Source organism: Schistocerca gregaria, chromosome 6 (genome assembly GCF_023897955.1).
Source record: "Schistocerca gregaria isolate iqSchGreg1 chromosome 6, iqSchGreg1.2, whole genome shotgun sequence".
NCBI lineage: Eukaryota > Metazoa > Arthropoda > Insecta > Orthoptera > Acrididae > Schistocerca > Schistocerca gregaria.
In genome coordinates, this window is record NC_064925.1 from 268,554,347 (window position 1) to 268,575,696 (window position 21,350).

The following is a 21,350-nucleotide window of genomic DNA, read 5'->3' on the forward strand; positions in this document are numbered from 1 at the left end:
ATTGACATACCGAACGTGAAAGCACCAGATATGCGATCAATGATAGAATCAGTGTTCCATCAGCAATCATAAAGTAAACAAATGCACTGTTGACTGGTGTGGCTCCAATGCATAGGGACACAATTTCTGCAAGAGCAGCAAATATTCCTCCAAGAGCTTGACCACTGACAACAGCAGTGATATACCGAGATGGAAACTTTGCGACTATACCAAAGAGGCCACCTTGGAGTACAGCAGATGCAACTAGAGAACAGAAAGATTGAGGTGAGTCTGAGACAAATGGAGCTTTCAGAGTGGATATCACAGTTTTACTGCACTTCCTTTTCACACACTGAATACTCAGGCAGATAAAGAAAAGCAATAAATAATGGTTAATTACTGTTATTTTATACAACAGCTAACCCATAGTACAAAACATTCAATAGAACATTACTCACTATTAAGAACCACAACTGTTGCCAGCGTGACTATAAAAAAGATCTCCTGCCCTGAAACAGAGAAACAAAAACATGAAGGAAAAACACTCGTTATTTTTCAAAATAAATCTACTGGATATTGCCTCCTTGCATGAAATGAACAAAATATTTTCAACCATAATTCTCCAAGGAATTTCAAAGTTTTTTGAGTCACAAATAAAGGCATATCGATCAGCTGTCCATTGTACCAATGTATTAACTACATGAAAACTTGGACAATTAAACTAATTCACTAACTGTTATTCTGCTGGACACTTCAATGGCCCATTTACTGTAATTATGCATATGCCTGGTAAGGTTGCTAGGTGTAGTGAGACAAATTACAGCTGCCAGCACCAGTTCACATAACAAAACACCCAGGGAAGTTTTAACAGCTCTGTGGACCGTCATGGCCTCATTTGTCGCAATCAGCCAATGTTTACAGTCAGCTCTCCAGAATATCTATTAAGGGCAACCGTCTGTTACAGGGTTTTCTCCTGGACTGTGATTCAGTCTTTGCTGCTACCTAGCATAATGTTTTACTAGTACTTAGACTTGCCTTTCTGACTAATCCGGTGCTGTCTTTGTTCATCATTCAACCAACAGTTGTCTTTCCAGTGAATGAACCAACAGCATATGGGCCCACTGAAACTGTGATTTATATAAGTGTTTCCCTGTCAAAACTACAGACAGAGTCCCTCTGCACTAAAAAGTGAGTCATTTAACAAACTTCCACAGTTCTGTATTTGCCAAGAGGTAGCCAGCTCCAGAAGACTTTCTTCCATGTATTTTCAGAAGAGTCAGTACTAATACTTTCTGTGATTTATTTGTAAATAATCTGTGCATGTGTTGCTGAAGAATTAGGCTAATATTCATTTTTCATTATGCATCACACATACTACATATATAAACATAAATAATGGAAACATTTAGTTCCATAATGCTGAATACTAAAATGGAGATACAAAAGAAAACTCTACAGCAGATCCACATTGCAGGCTGACTGATTATTAAATTAGAAATGAATTAAATGGCAACATATTAAAATTTTGACTCAAACTGTGCCACCACAAAATAAAATTCCAGATTTTTTTTACACACTTGCCTTCCCATCAGTTATAACAAAGGATGCATTCGTGACAAATAGTCTCTAATTGGAATGTAAAATCATTTACTGTGGTAAAAATGTGGTGTAAAGGAAAAACATACTAGCTCCATAAACAGAAGATATTTGCACAAGGTTATAAAGCCATGTATCAAACAACTATACAGACGAGTCAAAGGCACTTTATCTCATCAATGAGAAAAAGGAATTCCTTGTTGGATATTTGCCTTCACTGACTAACTCACTGTCTGTAATCTCAAATCATACTGTGTCATTGTCACATAACGTTCAGAGAATAAGAACGTTATAACCAATAGAGAAGCACGCAAAGCTTAATTCTGTAACCCCTGCAGTTGTCCTTGGCTGTTGCATCATGTAGCACACACTCCTGAATTCTGACGTTAGTATGTACCCAAAGAATGTCAATTTCTTCCCCTACTTTTTTAAAAATAGGAGTAATGGAGTTATTATGTCATGGGCAGTTTTATCATGTTGTAATGCATTCCTGTCTGATGTAAAGAGCTGACTCGTCAACTTCAGAGCAGGAGAGCATGGAATAGTGCTGTTTCCAAACATTCAGCCTAATTCCCTTAACTTGATCCATACCTAACGTTTTTTTAAAATTTTATTTTGTGAGGGTCCATAATCTCAACATGTTTTGAGAATGAAAAAGCATGGGCCAAGTAGGTTGTAATCTGTTCGTTACTTGTGAAACTGGCCAATTTCAACCATGGACCATTTGCAAGAACATGTTTTAAGGTTCAGACCGCATATCACATTTTAATACATTGTTGTTACATGTCGACAGGTATACAAGATATTTCTGTGCATATGTGGTACAAAAACAGCACAATTATGTACATTAACTGATCCAACAGTCAATGGACATAATCATGTACATTAATGTACTGATTTTGTGCCATATTCACACAACAAGCAAGTACAGCATACAAGCATGACCTCCACCTCTGGCCACTCTGGAGTGGGGAGGGGAGGGATAGCAGGGTATGGATGGAGAAAGAGGAAGGAGTGCTGGATGGCAGTGTGTGCAGAGACTAGAGCTGGCAGGCCAAGGATGCCAGACGTATTGTTGAGAGGAAAGGGGAGGGAGGAATGGGGAGTAGAGGGGAGAGTGGCAGAGAAGTGGAAAAGACCAGTGGGTACACAAGCACAGAGAGGTGCACAGTGAGGGTGGTGGGACACGAGTTGGGAGGAGGTGATAATACAGAGGGGGTGGAAACTGTTGGATGGAGAGTGTGGGGACAATACATTACCATCATTTGTAGCTGGGATGATTCCAGGAGTGGAGAATGTGTTGTATGGTTAACTCCCATGTGTGAAGTCCAAAAGCTGGTGGGTGAGGGGAGGATCCAGATAACCTGGGTTGTGAAGCAGCCAGTCTACATCTACATCTACATAGCTACTCCAAAAACAACCATACAGTGCATGGCGGAGGGTACCCTGTAACACTACTTGTCATTTCCTTTCCTGTGCCCCTCACAAATACAGCGAGGGAAAAACAATTGTCTGCATGCCTCTGTGTGAGCCCTAATTTCTTATCTTCGTGATAATTATGTGTAACGTAAGACCTGAACTTTTTCCAGTGAATTGAATGTTCAAACAACTTACGGGTTTCCTGACAGCTGACGTCGTCGACCACCGCTGATATTTCGACAGGAGCACACCCTGCCATTCTCAAGGCACAAATGCAAAGAGGAAGAAATGGGCAAGGGAATTTAATACCTCGGTTCACAGAGGAGAAACAAGGAAGATACCACACACAGAACAAGTGTCAACACAAACAAAGATAACCAACATCAGAAATATCGATAGTGACTATTAATCAACAGGTGAGGTAGCACTAATTCTGTCCCTCTGGTTTTTGATGAGAGACAGAGCCAGATTCCAAGCAGCATTTAAACAAAAGCCACCATCTCTATTTATAAGGTTGCTGATAGTTTGATTTCAACAGCTTCCTTAATAACACTATCCCAATAGCTGGACATGCAAGCCAGAATCTCCGTGTTGTTGTATTCCATAGGATGACCAGTGTCAAGGGAATTTTCAGCAATAGCAGATTTGATTGGCTGTTGTAAGCATGTGTGATGCTTATGTTCAATACACCGGTCTTCCACAGTCCCGATTGTCTGACCAATATATGACATGCCACAACTGCAAGGAATACGATAGACCCCAGCCTTACGCAAACCAAGATCATCTTTTACAGACACCAACAGGGCCTTAATCTTAGAAGGTGGTCGAAAAACACATACGCAAACCAAGATCATCTTTTACAGACACCAACAGGGCCTTAATCTTAGAAGGTGGTCGAAAAACACATTTCACATCATATTTCTGCAAAATACGGCCAATCCTGTTGCAAATGCTTCCTGCGTAAGGCAAAAAGGCCGAGGACTTGGTGCCACTTCGTTACTATTGTCACTCACTCATTGCACAGAGGGCTGATAGCGCAACACACGTTTGATCTGCCTGTCACTATAACCATTCTGATGAAAGGTGACTTCGAGATGTGATAGTTCAGCTGCCAAACTTTCAGGGTCTGAGATAAAGTGGGCCCTGTGAACCAAGGTACGAAGTACTCCTTCACACTGAGCTGGATGGTGACAGCTATCAGTTTTCAGATACAAGTCAGTGTGAGTAGGCTTCATATAAACAGAATGTCCCAATGTATCATCAGTCTTCCTTCTGACCAACACATCAAGGAAGGGAAGGAATCCATTCTTTTTCACCTCCATAGTAAACTGAATACTTGGGTGGATTGCATTCAGGTGTTCCAAAAACCAGTTTAAATTCTCACTACCATGAGGCCAAACAACAAAAGTATCCTTTACATATCTGAAAAAACACACAGGTTTCAAGGTCGCCGACTCCAATGCACGTTTCTCAAAGTCCTCCATAAGCAAATTGGCCACAATAGGTGACAACGGGCTTCCCATTGCAACTCCATCAGTCTGTTCGTAGTACTGACCATTGAATAAAAAGTAAGTAGAAGTCAGCACATGTCGAAACAAATTTGTTAACTCAACAGCAAACTTAACCTCAATTAGCTGCAATGAATCGGAGAGAGGAATGCGAGTGAAAAGAGAATCCACATCAAAACTGACAAAAATATCAGAGTCATTCAAACGCAATCCCTGCAATCGACTTAAGAAATCTGAGGAGTTCTTAATATGTTCACACCTACCTACTAGTGGGCTCAACAAACTAGCAAGATGTTTCGCTACACAATATGTCAGAGCACCAATATTAGAAACAATAGGCTTCAATGGGACAGACTCTTTATGGACTTTAGGGAGGCCACATAATCTAGGTGGTACAGCACAGTAGGAATTAAGACTCTTGATAGTCTCCTGTGACAAAGAACTTTTCTTCAGGAAGTTATTAATCTTTCTCTCAACACTCTTAGTAGAGAAGGGGAAAAGATGAGTGGTTGTGTAGACAGAAAGTAGTGCACAATGAGGATGAGGGGACGTTAGTTGGGAGGAGGTGATAAGACAGAGGGCTGGTGCAGAAACTGTTGGGTGGAGAGTGTGAGGATAATATGTTACCATAGGTTGATGCAAGGATGATTTCAGGAACAAAGAATGTGTCATACGGAAAACTCCTATCTGTGCAGCTCAGAAAATCTGGTGCCGGAGGGGAGGATCCAGATGGCCCAGGATGTGTAGTAGTAGTAGTAGTAGTAGTAGTAGTAGTAGTATGGTATTCTGCCTTACGGCAGATCTTGTCATGGGTTAAGCCTCTTCCACTTTTGTCTGTCCATAGCCAGTCTTTTCATTTCTGAATATTTGCGTCCTTTGATATTGTCCAGCATTTGATATCTTCTTTTTCCTCTTCCCATTTTTCACCTCCACCATTCCTTCCTTCAATAAACAGTCCTTCCTCAAACAATGTCCAATCCAGTTCAGTTTTCTCTTTCTGATGACTTTCAGCATGTTTTTTTCTTCTCCAATTCTTCTTAATACTTCTTCATTCCTTAGTCGGTCTTCCCATTTCACTTTTCCAATCTTCTCCATATCCACATCTCTAGTACCTCCAATCTTCTTTCATCATCCTTCCTCAATGTCCATGTCTCCGCACCATATTGTGCAACGCTCCAGATGTAACATTTGGCAAGTCTGTTCCTCAGATCTTCATTTAATGGTCCACAAAGTATTTTCTGTTTCCTCCTGAATCCTTCTTTTGCCATTGCAATTCTGTTCCTAATTTCTGTTGAGCAATACATATCATCCATTATTACACTTCCCAAGCTTTCCCAGCCATTAAAATAGAGCATATTATGTTCAGCTGCAAGTTGTGCCACAGGGTGGTCTACTTTGCTCTTGGCCACAGTTCGGCAGTGACCATACAATCCTGGCGAATAGGTGGTTGGTAGTCACACCAATATAAAAGTTGAGCAATGATTGCAGCAGAGCTGGTATAAGACGCAGCTGCTTTCACAGGTGGTCCGGTGTCTGACGAGGTAGGACAAGCCTGTGACAGGACTGGAATAGGAAGTGCTGGGTAGGTGGACTGGGCAGGCCTTGCACCTTGTTTATTCCACAGGGATATAATCCCTATGGCAAGGGATTGGGATTGGGAGTGGCACAGGGATGGACCAGGATGTTCTGGAGGTTGGGTGGGCAACAGATCACCACATTAGGAGGGGTGGGAAGGATCTGGGGTAGGATGTCCCTCATTTCAAGGCATGATGATAAATAACCAAAGCCCTGGCAAAGGATTTGGTTCATTTGTTGCAGTCTGTGGTGTTATTACGTGACAGGGGGTACTCCTTTGTAGTTGGTTCTTGGGGGTGGTGGAAGGATTGGGGGGGGGGGGGGATGGATATGTCACATTAAATCCATCTGCATCCCAGGTCTGGGGGGATAGTGCCTGTCTGTGAAGCTCTTTGAGACCTTCAGCATGCTGGGCAAGGTAGCTTCTCTCAAGGCAAATAAACCATCCCTGGATGGCCAGGCTCTGTCAGAGGGATTTTGTGGTGTGGAAGGGTAGCAGTCAAAATGTAGTTACTGTTGGTATTTGATGTGTTTGATGTGGTCAGAAGTTTGGAATGGAGCCATCATCAAGGAGGCAGTCAATGGCCATGAAAGTGGCACATTGGGTTGAGGCAGTTATCAGGTTGCAGTTTTACATACAGGATGAATTATTCATTCATTCGAGTGAAACCAGTCTGCAGGAGCAACCAAATGAAAACAGTCCATTCCATTCACTGTAGTTTTGCATAGTGAATGAATTGCTCATTCAATCTTTTCAAGTGAAAGCAGTTTGTTCCTTTTCAAGCGAAAGCAGTCTGTAGTTCTTCTATCGGCTGAACCATTTAGCCATTCTTCCAGCTGAAACCATTCTTTACAGTTTTAGCTGAATGAACTACCCTCTTCATTCAAAGTGACACAAATCTTTTAATCATTTAAAAATGGTTAATATATTGCCATGGGTCACACAACTAAGCTGATGTACTGTGAAGCTTACAAAGTTGAGCTTAAAGATCCCTTAAGTGTATGTGAAGAAGATAGGATCATTGCCAAATTTTAGGGACTCAATGCATTTCATTTTACTTGGAAGGATTGATGATTTCCATTAAATGAAAATCATTCAAATCTAGCACTTATTCAGCCACTTATTTTTGTGGAAGGTGAATATACTGTGCAGAAAATTAAATTACTGGCTACATATATACAAATCATACTCTTTATATTTAACAGCCTTTGAAAAGTAGCAGGTATACTATTTCACAGGAATGAAGAAGTCTTACCCACATTCACACATTGCTACTTCAATTATTTCACAGGTAAGCCTTTCTCTAGTAATCACAGTAAACAGTTTCCAACCATCTTTATGCCCCCCCCCCCCCTCCCCCCCGACCACTGGGAGAGAACACTGGTGTTGCCCGATACCAAGAAATTCAGTTCCGAGTGGAAACATCCAATCATTTTGATACCGTTTAATTATTATTGTTGACAGCATTCTTATCAGCTATCATCACTGTTAATTTTGTACCAATATTTGCTTTTTATTTAGACCAGCAAAGTCTTTACTTAATAGTGAACTCTGCGTCTGGATCAAAATTATGAAAAAGGAATGGAAGAAATTATATTACAGGATAAAAAGTGATCATCAAGATAAATTCAACACTATAAACCATATCTGCAAAACTGATTCATATTCTGAAACTATATTAAAGAAGTTAAAAGAAAATTAACAAATGATGTATTATACTGGCACAAAAAGAAAAGAAAAAGAATACTTCTGACAATTGACAAAATATGCTTAAAAAGCTTGCTTAATAGTTAACAAATCTATCTTACATGCATTCTGTTCACATCACCTCAGCATTTACCTACAAAAAATCCATATTTAATGCCAGAAGTATAAAGAAAGTATTACTCAAGTATATAAATACACAAATTTTGAAAATACTTCACTTTTAGAAACACACATTTTATTCACCTCTTCTCGAAATAAAATGTTTTATTTTTCTCTCAAAATATTGGCAACCTTATTTATGGTTCATGAATAACAGAAAACTATGAAAAAGTATGTAAGAGAAATTACCAGAACCAGAGACAGAGTGAAAATATTTATAGAACTGATTTAAGTGTCAGAGATGTTTGTCAGTTGGCTTCTCCCACTGAGTGAAACCACTGAACCCTGGAGTGTGTGTGTGAACAACATTCATATAACTGCCGTGACTGCAGAGGCTACTGCCATTTGGTTGTTTCATTCGACCAAAAAAACTGACCGAATGCACAAAATTGAATGCCGGTTGGTTGTTAATACCATTTAGTTGTCCAATCACTACGGACGAGCACTATTCTGTTGAAAAATGGCACAACAATACTGGCATGCGAGAGGAAACACATGAGGACAGTTGTTTTCTGTGGCATATCATTGTGCCATCAGAGTTCTGTGAAGTGCTCCCAGCCTGATGGCTCCTCACAACATGCTGAGCATCTCCAAGACTTGGAAGAATGGGAACTCTGCTCAGATCTCCACCATAATCACTGGTGACACTCATCAGGGGTAGTACAAAACTGTGATTCCTCACTGAACACAATGTGCTGCCATTTACCAGCAATCCAAGCTCCTTAGTTACAGAACCTCTGCAAATGCACTCATCTGTGTTGTGTTCATGGTAGCCTATGCATGAGACAGTAAATCTCTAGTCCAGCTACTGTTAGTCTCCAACTAATGGTGCATCTCAGATGGCAGATGTAGACAATGTGTTCGGTGCACAAGATGGTAATCCTCTCTTGTGATGGTCAGATGTGGTTGACCGGAACCTGTATAATAAGCAGTCTGCCCTCACGTTCCCATACAGTCCAACATTGAGCCACTATCATATCCAAATGCACCAGAGCTGGATAGGCAGAATTGGACCAGCTGGCCAAATGCAGACCACAGTTAAGCCCCCTTCAATCTCTTCTGGTGTTGATACACTCAACATCTGTTCACATCTGTGCATAGCAAGTGCTGTGGATTGGGCGTATCTAACACCTGGGTCTTCCATAGGGATACAATCCCTGAGGTTGGGATTGGGAGTCATATAGGGATGGACTAGGCCACGGCTGGGTGGGTGACAGAGCACCACTTTAGGAGGGGTGGGAAGTATCTCTGGTAGGAAATCCCTAACTTCAGGGCAAGATGATTGACACTCAAAGTGCTGATTAAGGATGTGGTGCAGTTCTGCCAGTCTGGGGTGGTACTGGGTGGTGAATGGGATGCTCTGCTGTAGCTAGTTCCTAGAGAAGTGGGAGGATCAGAGGTGTATGGGGATACGGCATGGTATATCTATTTGTGGACTAGGTGTGGGGAACAGAGTGAGTGAGTGAAGGCTTTTGTGAGAACTTTAGCCTACTGGGCAATTGTGCTCCTATCACCGCAGATACACTGCCCCTGGGTGGCCAGGCTGCATGGGAAGGATTTTTTGGTGTGGGAGGAATGTCAACTGTTGAAATGCAGGTATTATTGGTGGTTGGTGGGGGATGGGTATGATGTGGGCGGAGGTGAAATGGGAGCTGTGAGAGAGGAGGTCAATGTCCAAGAAGGTGGCACATTTGGTTGAGGAGGACCAAGTGAAGTGAACGGGGGAGAAAGTGTTGGGTGTGGGAAGGGATGAGGACAGGGTCTCCTGGACCAAGGTCTGGACCCTTCACCACATAATACAACACTTGACTGGAGCAACTGAACCACACTGTCAGTGCTTTGATTATCTACCATCATGCCCTGAAATTAGGGACATTCTACCCAAGATCTTTCAAACTCCTAAAATTGTGTGCCATCACCCATCCATCCTTCACAACATCCTACTCCATTCCTATCCCAACCCCTTGCCACAGGGATCTTATCTCTGTAGTAGACTTGCCCAATCTATCCACCCAACACTTTCTATTACACTACTGTAATGGTCTTTCTTACCCCAGCAGAGGCAAGGCCACTTGTCATATACCAGCTTTGCTGCAATCACTTTTCAGCTTTCTATATTACTGTGACAACCTACCAACTAGCCACTAGGATGAATGGCCACAACCAAACTGTGGCCGAGAGCATCCTCCCCTCTGCCACCAGCAGTTCTCATCTATGCAGATGGGAGTAATCCTTACAACATGTTCTCTGCTCCAGGAATCATTCTGGCCTTGACCTAAACTAATTTATGGCACCCACAACCCCTGGCCAATTGTTTCTGGCCCTCTGTCCTGTCACTTCATGATTCACTTCCCTCACCTTCATTGAGTACTGCTCTCTGCCAGTGCATCCACTGGTTGTTTCCCCCTTTTGCTCTTCTCTGTTCCTCTCTTCTATGCTCTGGCACACCCCTCCTTTCCCTTCCCCACAGCCTCCTGACACTGCACCTGTCAGCCCTGTCCTGCCATCTCTAGCCCCCGCATGCTTCACCAGACAGTACAGATTCCTCTTCCCCCACCTGTACCTTGCTATCCCTCCCCCTCCCTGCTCCAGATCATTGCTCCCATTCCATGCAATCTATTACAGTCTTGTCTGAGGGGCCAGATAGTGGTCATGTGTGTGTTTCTTTCTTCTGAAGGAGGCTTCGACCAAAAGCTAATAGGTAAGGCTTTTCATTGCACCTATCTGCAACTCAACATGTCAACTTTATGATGAGTAGCAATCTGTTCTTTTCATAATATCGTTGATATTCCAACCTGGACTTTCCACTGAATGATGGACATCTGCCGGGCAGATCTGCAGGAGTGGTGGAATGAGGTTTATAGAGCTCTAGGAGGAAGTAAAACATGAGTACATAGAGGACTGTCAGTGCTATGTGGGAAATGGATTCCAATGATAAGAGTCTGAGATGAATGAGTTTTAAGAGTTGTTGAAAGTCATGTTGGATCTTTAGGATGGATTCATGATGGGTAAGGTATTTAATGGAAGGTCTCAGAATGTGAACAAATACTCTTAGCACGTGGTCACTGGGATTCATTGGCATAGTGGTGTAGTTTTTGTCTGATGAAAGACTAATAATATCAGAATTGGCTTTAAGATCACAAATGCCTATATATTCCATTGTTTTAGTCACTAGGAGAGGAGTAGAATTTACAGAAAAAGTAGCTAGGTGGACGTTAGAAATTCCAGGAGGTGGCATTCATTCAAAAGTTAGTCTAGTTCTCTGAGCTGTTATCTGTGATTTTGTGGCATCAGACGATCAAATGTAAGTGATTGGTTGTCCATTTAATTACTAGAGGATAAGCATAGCAGGAAACACTATCCAGTATATACGGCTCCCACAGCATCTTGTCTTTTCTGTGCTTTCTTTCTTTCTTCCTGAGCAATTTTAACAATAAACCACTTCCACTTACAATATGTTGTCGTGTATAGCAAATTATGAGACACACATTATTTTATAATTGCCCATATGACTGTTAAGGGTGCAAAAAAAATATCCTTGATTAAATATGATTTTAATGTTTCTGAATGAATTACAGTCAAACAGTAAGATGTAACAAAAAATTAAAATAAAACTTCTATGGTTTTTAATTTACACGAGAATGGCACACCCAGATTTGTCAAAAAAGTCTTTTTTTAATCTGGAGTTATGAATTAAAAAATGCCTCCAGTCACAACTTTTCGTGTTTTATTAAGTACACAATGGATTTTGGTACTTGCAAGTCCATCATCAGGTGTAATTCACCTTAATACATGCTTTATTTTTTCTCTTGAATGAAATAAAATGCATCTTCCTATCACATAAAAGTCTGATGTTACATTATGAATTTCTTAAGTCAAACATGGAAAATATGTGTGAAATAGCGGAAAAGATGAACAGTGTAAACTTACCAAATAATCTAAGAAAAGTGTTTTTAACCTTTTAGCACCAGCATACATTCTTTTCTCCATCGTTTTCATACATATTGCTTTATTCAAGAGGCACAAGTATATGAATGAAATGATTTGTACGAAAACGATGGAGAAAAGAATGTATGCTGGTGCTAAAAGGTTAAAAAGGTTTTTCTTGGATTATTTAGCAAGTTTACACTGTTAATCTTTTCCACCATTTTGTACCTATTTTCCATGTATGACTTATGAAATTCATAACCTAACAGTAAACTTTTTTGTGGCAGGAATATGCATTTCGTCTCATTCAAAAGAAAAAATAAAGCATGTATTAAGACTGGTGCTGGACCCACAGGGTTTGAAATGTATCATGTACTTAATAAAACACGAAAAGTCATGATTGAAGACATTTTTTAATCCATACCTCCAGTGTATTGAATACAGTCACATTTGAAGCTGTGAAATATGGATAAAATTAAATCTTTTTTTAAGCTCCCACACCTCCATTATTTTGTTTTTCATTTCAACATTTTATTAATAGCAAAACACATAAGATTGTTAACACCAAATTCAATAATATATGATGGACTGATGTTCCAAAGACACATTTGCAAGAAGTAAGCTACAAATATCTCTTTATCACTGTATGTGTGCCTGATGTGTGTACACTTCGATGCCAACTGACACGCTGGCTGGTTTCATAAGTCTTTCACAGATGAATATATTCTAACAATATTATGAAAAGGAAAGTTACCACCCACTATATAGTGGTGGAGATTCTGGGCCGCAGATAGGCACAACGAAAGGACAGTCACAAACAAATTAAGGTTTCGGCCAGTAAGGCTTTCATCAAAAATAGCACACACACACGCACACACACTTTGTGAAGAAATTTATACGCTAAGCAGTTTCAGAAAGATGTAGTTTGCAGTAGTTACTTGGAGATGAAAAGGCTTGCACAGGAGAGGGTAGCATGGAGAGCTGCATCAAACCAGTTTGTGTGTGTGTGTGTGTGTGTGTGTGTGTGTGTGTGTGTGTGTGTGTGTGGGCGCGCGCGCGCGCGCTATTTTTGATGAAGGCCTTACTGGCTGAAACCTTTATTTATTTGTGACAGTCTTTTTGTTGTGCCTATCTGCGACTGAGCATCTCCACTATATGAGTGTCAACTTTCCTTTCCATAATATTGTTACATTCCTGCCTCGATTTTCCATCGTTTGATAAATATATTCTAAATGTATATTCTACATATATTATTCTATACATATTTATTTCTTTCCTTTTTATGAAATATAAACTACATTGAGTTATTTTTTTGTTTTCAAGTAGTGTCAATTTCAGAGTTAATTATGTTGCGTTTGAAATAGTCTGTACATCATTGTAAATCTGTACAACAACGAGGAAGTGCAGAATTATTCATATCAAAATTAAAAATGCCAATTGCGCTTTGATTCTGAACACCAAGTACACTGGGCAACTGCAATTTCATGACAGGAGTCGCAAACAGAATCACACAGTCTTTAAAGCAAAAGTGAACAGGTGTCTCACATTTAGATGATTTATGTTCAATGTAACTACTCTTGTACCATACAAATTTAAAAAGACCAATGAATCTGAGAGAAGAAAATTGATTTTGAATGAGCAATTGAAGTTTTAGAATATTAATTCTTACATGCAAGTTAACATCTTAGTTATATAATTACACCTGAAAAATGTTTCATGAAATTTTTCCATGGCCGAAATGTAAATACATCTAATGGCTGAATCATACCAGTTGTTCCAGCAGGAAACTCTTTTCCATATTAATCAATGGCATTAATTTTTTTTTTCATTTTGCGCACTCATGATTCCAAACATAACACAAATTTCTTATTCCTTTTAGGTATACAAACCGAATGAGCTCCAATGTCAATTTATCAGATGTAGATGTGAACACAAGGATATTATCTACTTTGTATAAATCCTTTTCCAACTTTTGGTCTGAACTTGTCATATTTTTCTTTCAAAACTATGTGCAAAGGGGACATTAAATTTCTGGTTGCAGATATAATGGGCTGTACTGTATACCTATGTGGTAAGCCATTCAGGAATTTTGCTTTAATTTCACCTTTGATGTCTTTCCTGCATGCATTTCCAAACTGAAAGCTGACAGGTCAGAATTATACACATTGGTCTCTCTAATCAATACAATCTTCGATTGACAACCTCCATAAGTTCGTAAGCTTTCCTCCTAAATTCTTCTTTATTCATAATTTGCACCTAAGTGATGAATTTATTGATTTTCCCTGAAACAATATAGTACCTTACTTTAAAATTAAGAATTCATTTTGAAGACGCCTTAAACAAATATTATGCTCAATTATCATCATACCACGCTTGTAATGCCCATCTCTTTATATCCAGAACATGCGTAGGTACTAATTTGTCCATGGAAATTTGAAATTTATCTAATAGATACTTAAAAATATCTAATAATGTTTAATTTATGCTCAATCTGTTTGCAATTTGTGCTTTCCATTTATACAAATCTTCACTCTCTGAACCTTTCTGTATCCATCTTTTGTTGTTGGATATTCAGTACAGAAACTGGTTTGATGCAGCTCTCCATGCTACCCTCTCCTGTGCAAGCCTTTTCATCTCCAAGTAACTACTGCAAACTACATCCTTCTGAAACTGCTTAGCGTATACATTTCTTGGTCTCCCTCTACGATTTTTACCCTCCACGCTGCCCTCCAATACTAAATTGGTGATCCCTTGATGCGTCAGAAAGTGACCTACCAACAGATTCCTTTTTCTAGTCAGGTTGTGCCACAAATTCCTCTTCCCCCAATTCTATTCAGTACCTCCTCATTAGTTACATGATCCACCCATCTAATCTTCAGCACTCTTCTGTAGCATCACATTTTGAAAGCTTTTATTCTCTTTTTGACTACACTGTTTATCACCCATGTTTCACTCCCATACATGGCTACACTCCATACAGATACTTGCAGAAAAGACTTCCTATACTCAATGTTAACAAATCTTTCTTCTTCAGAAACACTTTCCTTGCCATTGCCAGTCTACATTTTATATCCTCTCTACTTCGACCATAACCAGTTATTTTGCTCCCCAAATGACAAAACCCATTTCCTCAATGTAATTCACTCAGCATCACCTGATTTATTTCGATTACATTTCATTATCCTCGTTTTTCTTTTTGATGTTCATCTTATATCCTCCTTTGAAGACACTGTCCATTCCTTTCAGATGCTCCAGACACTGTCCATTCCTTTCAGATGCTCCTCCAGGTTCTTTGTTGTCTGACAGAATTACAATGCTGTCGACAAACCTCCAAGTTTTTATTTCTTCTCCATGGATTTTAATTTCTACTCCAAATCTTTCTTTTTGTTTCCTTTACTGCCTGCTCAATATACACATTGAATAATATCGGAGATAGGTTACAACTCTGTCTCATCCCCTTCTCAACTACTGTTTCCCTTTTGTGCCCCTCGACTCACAACTGCCATCTGGTTTCTGTACAAATTGCAAATAGCTTTCGCTGCCTGTATTGTATCCCTGCCACCTTCAGAATTTGAAAGAGAGTATTCCAGTCAACACTGTCAGAAGCTTGCTCTAAGTCTACAAATGCTAGAAATGAAGGTTTGCATTTCCTTAAGCTGTCTTCTAAGATAAGTCATAGGGTCAGCATTGCCTAACATGTTCCAACATTTCTACAGAATACAAACTGATCTTATCTGAGGTCGACTTCTACCCATTTTTCCACTTGTCTGTAAAGAATTCTTGCCAGTATTTTGCAACAGTTACATTGAACTGATAGTTTGGTGTCAGCACCTGCTTTGTTTGGGATTGGAATTATTATATTCTTCTTGAAGTCTGAGGGTATTTTGTCTGTCTCATGCATCTTGCACACCTGATAGAGTAGATTTGGTATGGTTAGCTCTCCCAAGACTATCAGTAGTCTGGAATGTTGTCTACTACCGGGGCCTTGTTTCGACATAGATCTTTCAGTGCTCTGCCAATTTCTTCACACAGATTACATCTCCTATTTCATCTTCATCTACGTCCTCTTCCATTATCATACTCCTGCTCTCAAGTACATCAACCTTGTGTAGATCCTCTATATGCTCCTTCCATCTTTCTGCTTTCCCTTTTTTGCTTAGGACTAGTTTTCCACCTGAGCTTTGATATTCATACAGGTTGTTTTCTTTTCAGAGGTCTCTAATTTCCTGTATCCAGTGTATCTAATGTCTAGTGATACATGCTCCTACAGTCTTACATTCGTCCTCTAGCCATCTCTACCTAAGCATTTTGCAGTTCCTATCATTCTCATTTTTGAGACACTTTTATTCCTTTTTGCCTGTGTCATCTACTGCATCTTTATATTTCCTCCTTTCATCCATTAAATTCAATATATCTTCTGTTACCCATGGATTTCTACTAGCCCTCACCTTTTTACCAACTTGATCCTCTGCTGCCTTCACTATTTCATCTCTCAAAGCTACTCATTCTTCTTATATTGTATCTCTTTCCCCTGTTCTTGTGAATTGTGGCCTAACACTCCCTCAAACACTCTACAGCCTCTGTTTCAGTTTAGCCATGTCCCATCTTCTTAAATTCCTACCTTTTTGCAGTTTCTTTAGTTTTAGTCTACGGTTCATAACCAATAAATTGTCCACATCAGCCCCAGGAAATGTCTTACAATTTAAAACCTGGTTTCCAAATCTCTCTCTTACCATTATATAATCTATCTGAAACCTTCCAGTGTTCCCAAGCCTCTTCGACATACACAACTTTCTTTCATGGTTCTTAAACCAAGTGTTAGCTATGATTATGTTATGCTCCGTGCAAAATTCTACCAGGCAGTTCCGTCTTTCATTCCTTACCCGCAGTCCATATTCACCTACTACTTTTCCTTCTCTTTCTTTTTCTACTATCAATTCCAGTCCACCATGACTATTAAAATTTTCTCTCCCTTAACTATCTGAACATTTTTTTTTATCACATCATAGATTTCTTCAATCTCTATATCATCTGCAGAGCTAGTTGGCATATAAACTTTTACTACTGTGGTAGGTGTAAGCTTTGTGTCTATCTTGGCTACAATAATGGGTTCACTATGCTGTTCATAGTATTTTACAGTTTCAAATTTGTTTTTACCAGAGCACTAAAATGTAATGGCTGTTTGTTTATACTCAAGGTCTATGTCACCTTTTGACCTTTTGCTTTTTTATCACCATCTACCATTTCTTCATAACCTTCTTCAGTTAGAATAGGATATGAAATCGCACTTTTGTCTTCAAGGATTAGAGTAATGTGACTTCCCATAAGTGTGTCATTTATCAATAATGTATTTACTCAAATCTTCTAACTCAGCATTTCCTTCACACCAGCTGTCCCCACTGCTGCCCTTGTGATTGAATAAGGTTGATCAACCAAGAGAAAAAGAGGGGAGTTATCTCTTCTTTCCTGCTCCTGTTATGAAATTGCAACTGTCTGATGCACCTACTGCACAAAATCAAAGGGCATTCAATTTTTTTTTTTTTTTTTTTGACCTGAACATATCTGTGCTTCCTCATTACTGTACACATTTGCAACAACATACAAACTATTTTGAATTTAACATAAATTCAACCTGAAAAGGTTACAACTTGAAAACAAAAAAATGCACCAAAATTAAAAAGAAAACATAAATGCAACACAAGATATTTTTAACTGAAAATTTAAGCTCCTAGCTTTCGGAATAAATGTTCCTTCATCAGGGAGGAGAGAGGGGAAAGAAAGGGAAGAAGGGAAAGTGAATTTAGTTACTCACAACCCAGGTTATGAAGCAACAGGGAAAGGAAAACAGGGAAGGTAGCAAGGATGGAGGCATGGTTGTCAGAGGGAAGCCAAAGATATTCTACTGCAGGTACTGTGCCAGCTTCAAACCAAAGAGGATGCATACAGAAGTAAAGAGGTGTATAGTATAAAGATGTAGGATGGAAAGATGCATGAATGGCTAAAGAGGAAAGGGAAAGAGGAGAAGACTGAAAAGTAAATGGGAGTGAGGTTGTTTAACGTAGGTTTAGTCCAGGGGGATGGCGGGATGAAAGGATGTGCTGGAGTGCAAGTTCCCATCTCCGCAGTTCAGAGGGACTGGTGTTGGGTGGGAGAAGCCAAATGGCACATACAGTGTAGCAGGTTCCTAGGTCCCTAGAATTATGCTGTTTGTTGTTTTTTTGTTTTTTTGTTGTTTGTTGTTTTTTGTTTTTTGTGTTTCTATGGGCTGTACTGAGCTGAGGTAAGTACTGGCCAGCCCCTCTATCTCTTTGTTAGTAATTGTTTCACATCTTTATATGAGATTTTCCATTAATTAGTTACACAAGATATTTTATATTTCACAAAATTACACTTGTTAAACAAACCAATTTGATAACTAGCACTGAAACAGACACACAGGGCAACTGTACAGCGATACAGAGATATTTCTGGCTTATTTCTGACAATGCATCTTTGGAACACCACTTCATCGTATATGTTGAATTTGGTATTAACGATACTGTTAGTCAAATGTCGAAATCAGAAACAAAAAGGCGAGGGCGAGGGTATTTTTTAAAGTCATTTTGAAACATGTGGGTTGCACTGTTGCAATGTACATTGAAAACCTTAGGGCATTTTTTATTTTAAATAAATCTATTACCATTTCACTGGAAATCATTCAGAAATGTTAAACTTAGTTTTTTTAAGGGGTTGTTTTACTCTCTTAGTGGACATATGGGCACATAAAAATGTGTCTTATTTTATTCTATACTATAACATATTCAACGCCAATCAAAATGTAAGTGTATCCCTTGGATAGGTTTACTTGTCAATGCAATATCTTCTGTATTTTAACTATTTTGCAGACTTCACATTGTACTAGCTACCCAAATATTTAGAGCTTTTTCACCAAAACTGGTAAAGAATTTCATATTTAACAATATACAGAGCCATCCTGTCACCGCTTCTTCACTGTCAAAAAATGACAAATAATCTAGGTTTACAAAAAAATATTAAAAAATGTTAGATTCCATAAAAAATGGATAAAACTTTTCTGCCTAACATTGTTATAAATATTTTCATGCAGTTACAATGTCATTTAGTTACTTACAATTGTCTGTATCTATTTTTACCAGGACTGTGGTCTCAATGAATAGTAAGACAACAATCGAAACTGATCCCACCATTCGTATTTTTAATGATATCCTGCAAAGTACAAATTGAATACATAGATACATGAAGGAAAACAGCCAAAATCTCTGAATCTTAACAATACTAATAAACACTTAGTCCAGCAGCTTGCTTTTTCTTCTTTCGTTTGGCATGCTTGTGAAATGGAACTTACAGACAAAAGAAAAAAAAAAAAGAAAAAAAAAAAAAGAACTATGAATTATGTATCAAGCAAGTGTAACTTTTATTTCAGATTTTGTAGCTATTTGGCACTATGCAATGGCGAGGAGCTGGATTTCATATACAGAAAAAAAATAATAATAACAGAAGACAAGAAAAATACAAGACTAACACAATACTTTAAGATATAATATGGTGGACACAGGAATGACTAAAGTAAAAATATGTCAAAGGTAGATGGTACAAAAAAGACTCTGAAATGAGCACACATTATAGCATATATGGTACTAATAAGCTTGACTGAATAGAGCAAGGGAGAGAAAGCATTAAACAAACTATAAGTATAGCATGGTGCAGAAATAATAATGGACAATAGCAAATATATAGAAAAATGTAGTTCCTACTTATTAGTTATAATAGTAACTCGTAGAAGAACTGTAATCCTGTTTCCACTCTACTAGCAATGTGTCTCTCAAAATGGGAATGAAATCTGTGGTTTCAATTTACATTATTAGTTACTGCTTACTACTGGATGAAATCTTCAAGGCTTCCTCACAAATTATGATTTGTGACTATGTGACCGTGGTCGAAGAAATTTATCACTTCAAGGTGTTTAACCCATAATGGTACTGGACATCATTGGAGGTGCTCCTGTCATCATTGAGTCTTCTCGACTGATGAGTCTGAAGTCTAAGAGCATCTCCAACATGGTCCACGTGCAGCTCTGGACAATAGCCAGGAACTGAAAAGTTTCTTGGATCACAGCCATACAACCCAGAAGACTCACCAGCAACTAAGACATCTGACTGTGAAAGCATTCATTATATGATATGTGGGTGTGTTTATCCGGCCTATTTTCAGATGAGTACCTGTCTTCTATTTGGTTAGAATCCAGAAAAATCGTTCATATGGTTATAATCACATCCATGTCTGTTTTGCAAGACACTTATATCTCAGTTGTCTCTTCTCTCTTCTTCATTTATTTGCCTTTCAGATCATTGTTATTCCTATTTATTTATTGGTTCTAGCAAAGTTAAATCTTACAACTCTCTTCTAATTAAGCTATTGAGTTATCCTACTTCGTGACAGATTTGTTCTGCTGCTTATGTAACAAAACAGTACCATCAATAAATTGAAGACTGTTCAGACAAGATCCATTTGCACCTGCAACTAGTACACTCTCGTTAGCTAGTAATTTGTTTGCCCAACTTTATTTCCTAATAAGCACCACTGCAGATGTACTATGTTTCCTCATTTTATCAGGTACTAAGCTATCGATTTCTAATGTTTGTAAATAACTTTGGTATTTACTTTAGTTCAAAATGTTGAAGATTTATTTGCTCTCTTCGTTCAAGGTTTTAATGTCCCAAATCTGGTTGTAGATTTACACTGTTGGTTATGACAAATCACTTAGCTCGAACCCTGCACAATTCTGTACAAACTAAACTTCATTGTTTCTGTATTTAAGTGTATTGCAAGTTTCACTGTGGATAAGTACAGTAATTTGTGCTAGTTTACTAATGTGGTTTTATCATTTCTTACATTTCTATATCATATAGACTGGAAAACCTGCATTTGCTTGATAATCGAGCAAACATACCTGTGACTAAGTAAGGAGTTCAACACAAGGAAGAGTGTATTGGGGACTGTTGATGCAACACTGAGGTAAGCTGTGAAACTGGCTTGCAAATCTGACTTCTGATCAATATCAAGGTCATACATCTCAAAAGAGCTCTGATTAACATCCCTCAGTTTATACATCCAGTACTGCAACAAGAATAAAATTTTAGAATTTCTCCAGACCACCGATTAATTGATTTTAACTCTGAAAAATATAGAATTACACGAATATTTGTTAATGTAATTCCAATTAGTATGGCTTTTTGCAAACATGACCAAAATGTTTGCTGCATTTATAATTTAACTTGCTTAAATTTAAAAAAGTATTAAACTATACAGAAATATAGTTAAATCAAGCAATGGAAACTCCAGGCAGGAATATCAAAAATATAGAAAAAGACAGATGGCTACTTATTGTAAGTAAGAAACATCGAGTTGCAGACAGGAACAATTAAAAGTCACTTACATAAAGTTTTTGGCCACAGCCTTCA

General features: G+C 38.7%; 1 protein-coding gene across 3 annotated transcripts in view; it reads right to left on the minus strand.

Annotated features, from left to right (window-relative positions):
* The window catches only part of LOC126278332 (equilibrative nucleoside transporter 3), a 60,422-nt gene that overhangs the window by 31,516 nt on the left and 7,556 nt on the right, over window positions 1-21,350 (minus strand). For all 3 annotated transcript variants that reach the window (XM_049978369.1, XM_049978368.1, XM_049978370.1), the window contains 4 exons: window positions 20,840-21,006; window positions 19,001-19,095; window positions 438-488; window positions 11-243 (listed from right to left, as the gene is read on the minus strand). In XM_049978369.1, coding sequence (XP_049834326.1) covers window positions 11-243; window positions 438-488; window positions 19,001-19,095; window positions 20,840-21,006 — 546 coding nt within the window. The remainder of the gene's footprint in view (window positions 1-10; window positions 244-437; window positions 489-19,000; window positions 19,096-20,839; window positions 21,007-21,350) is intronic.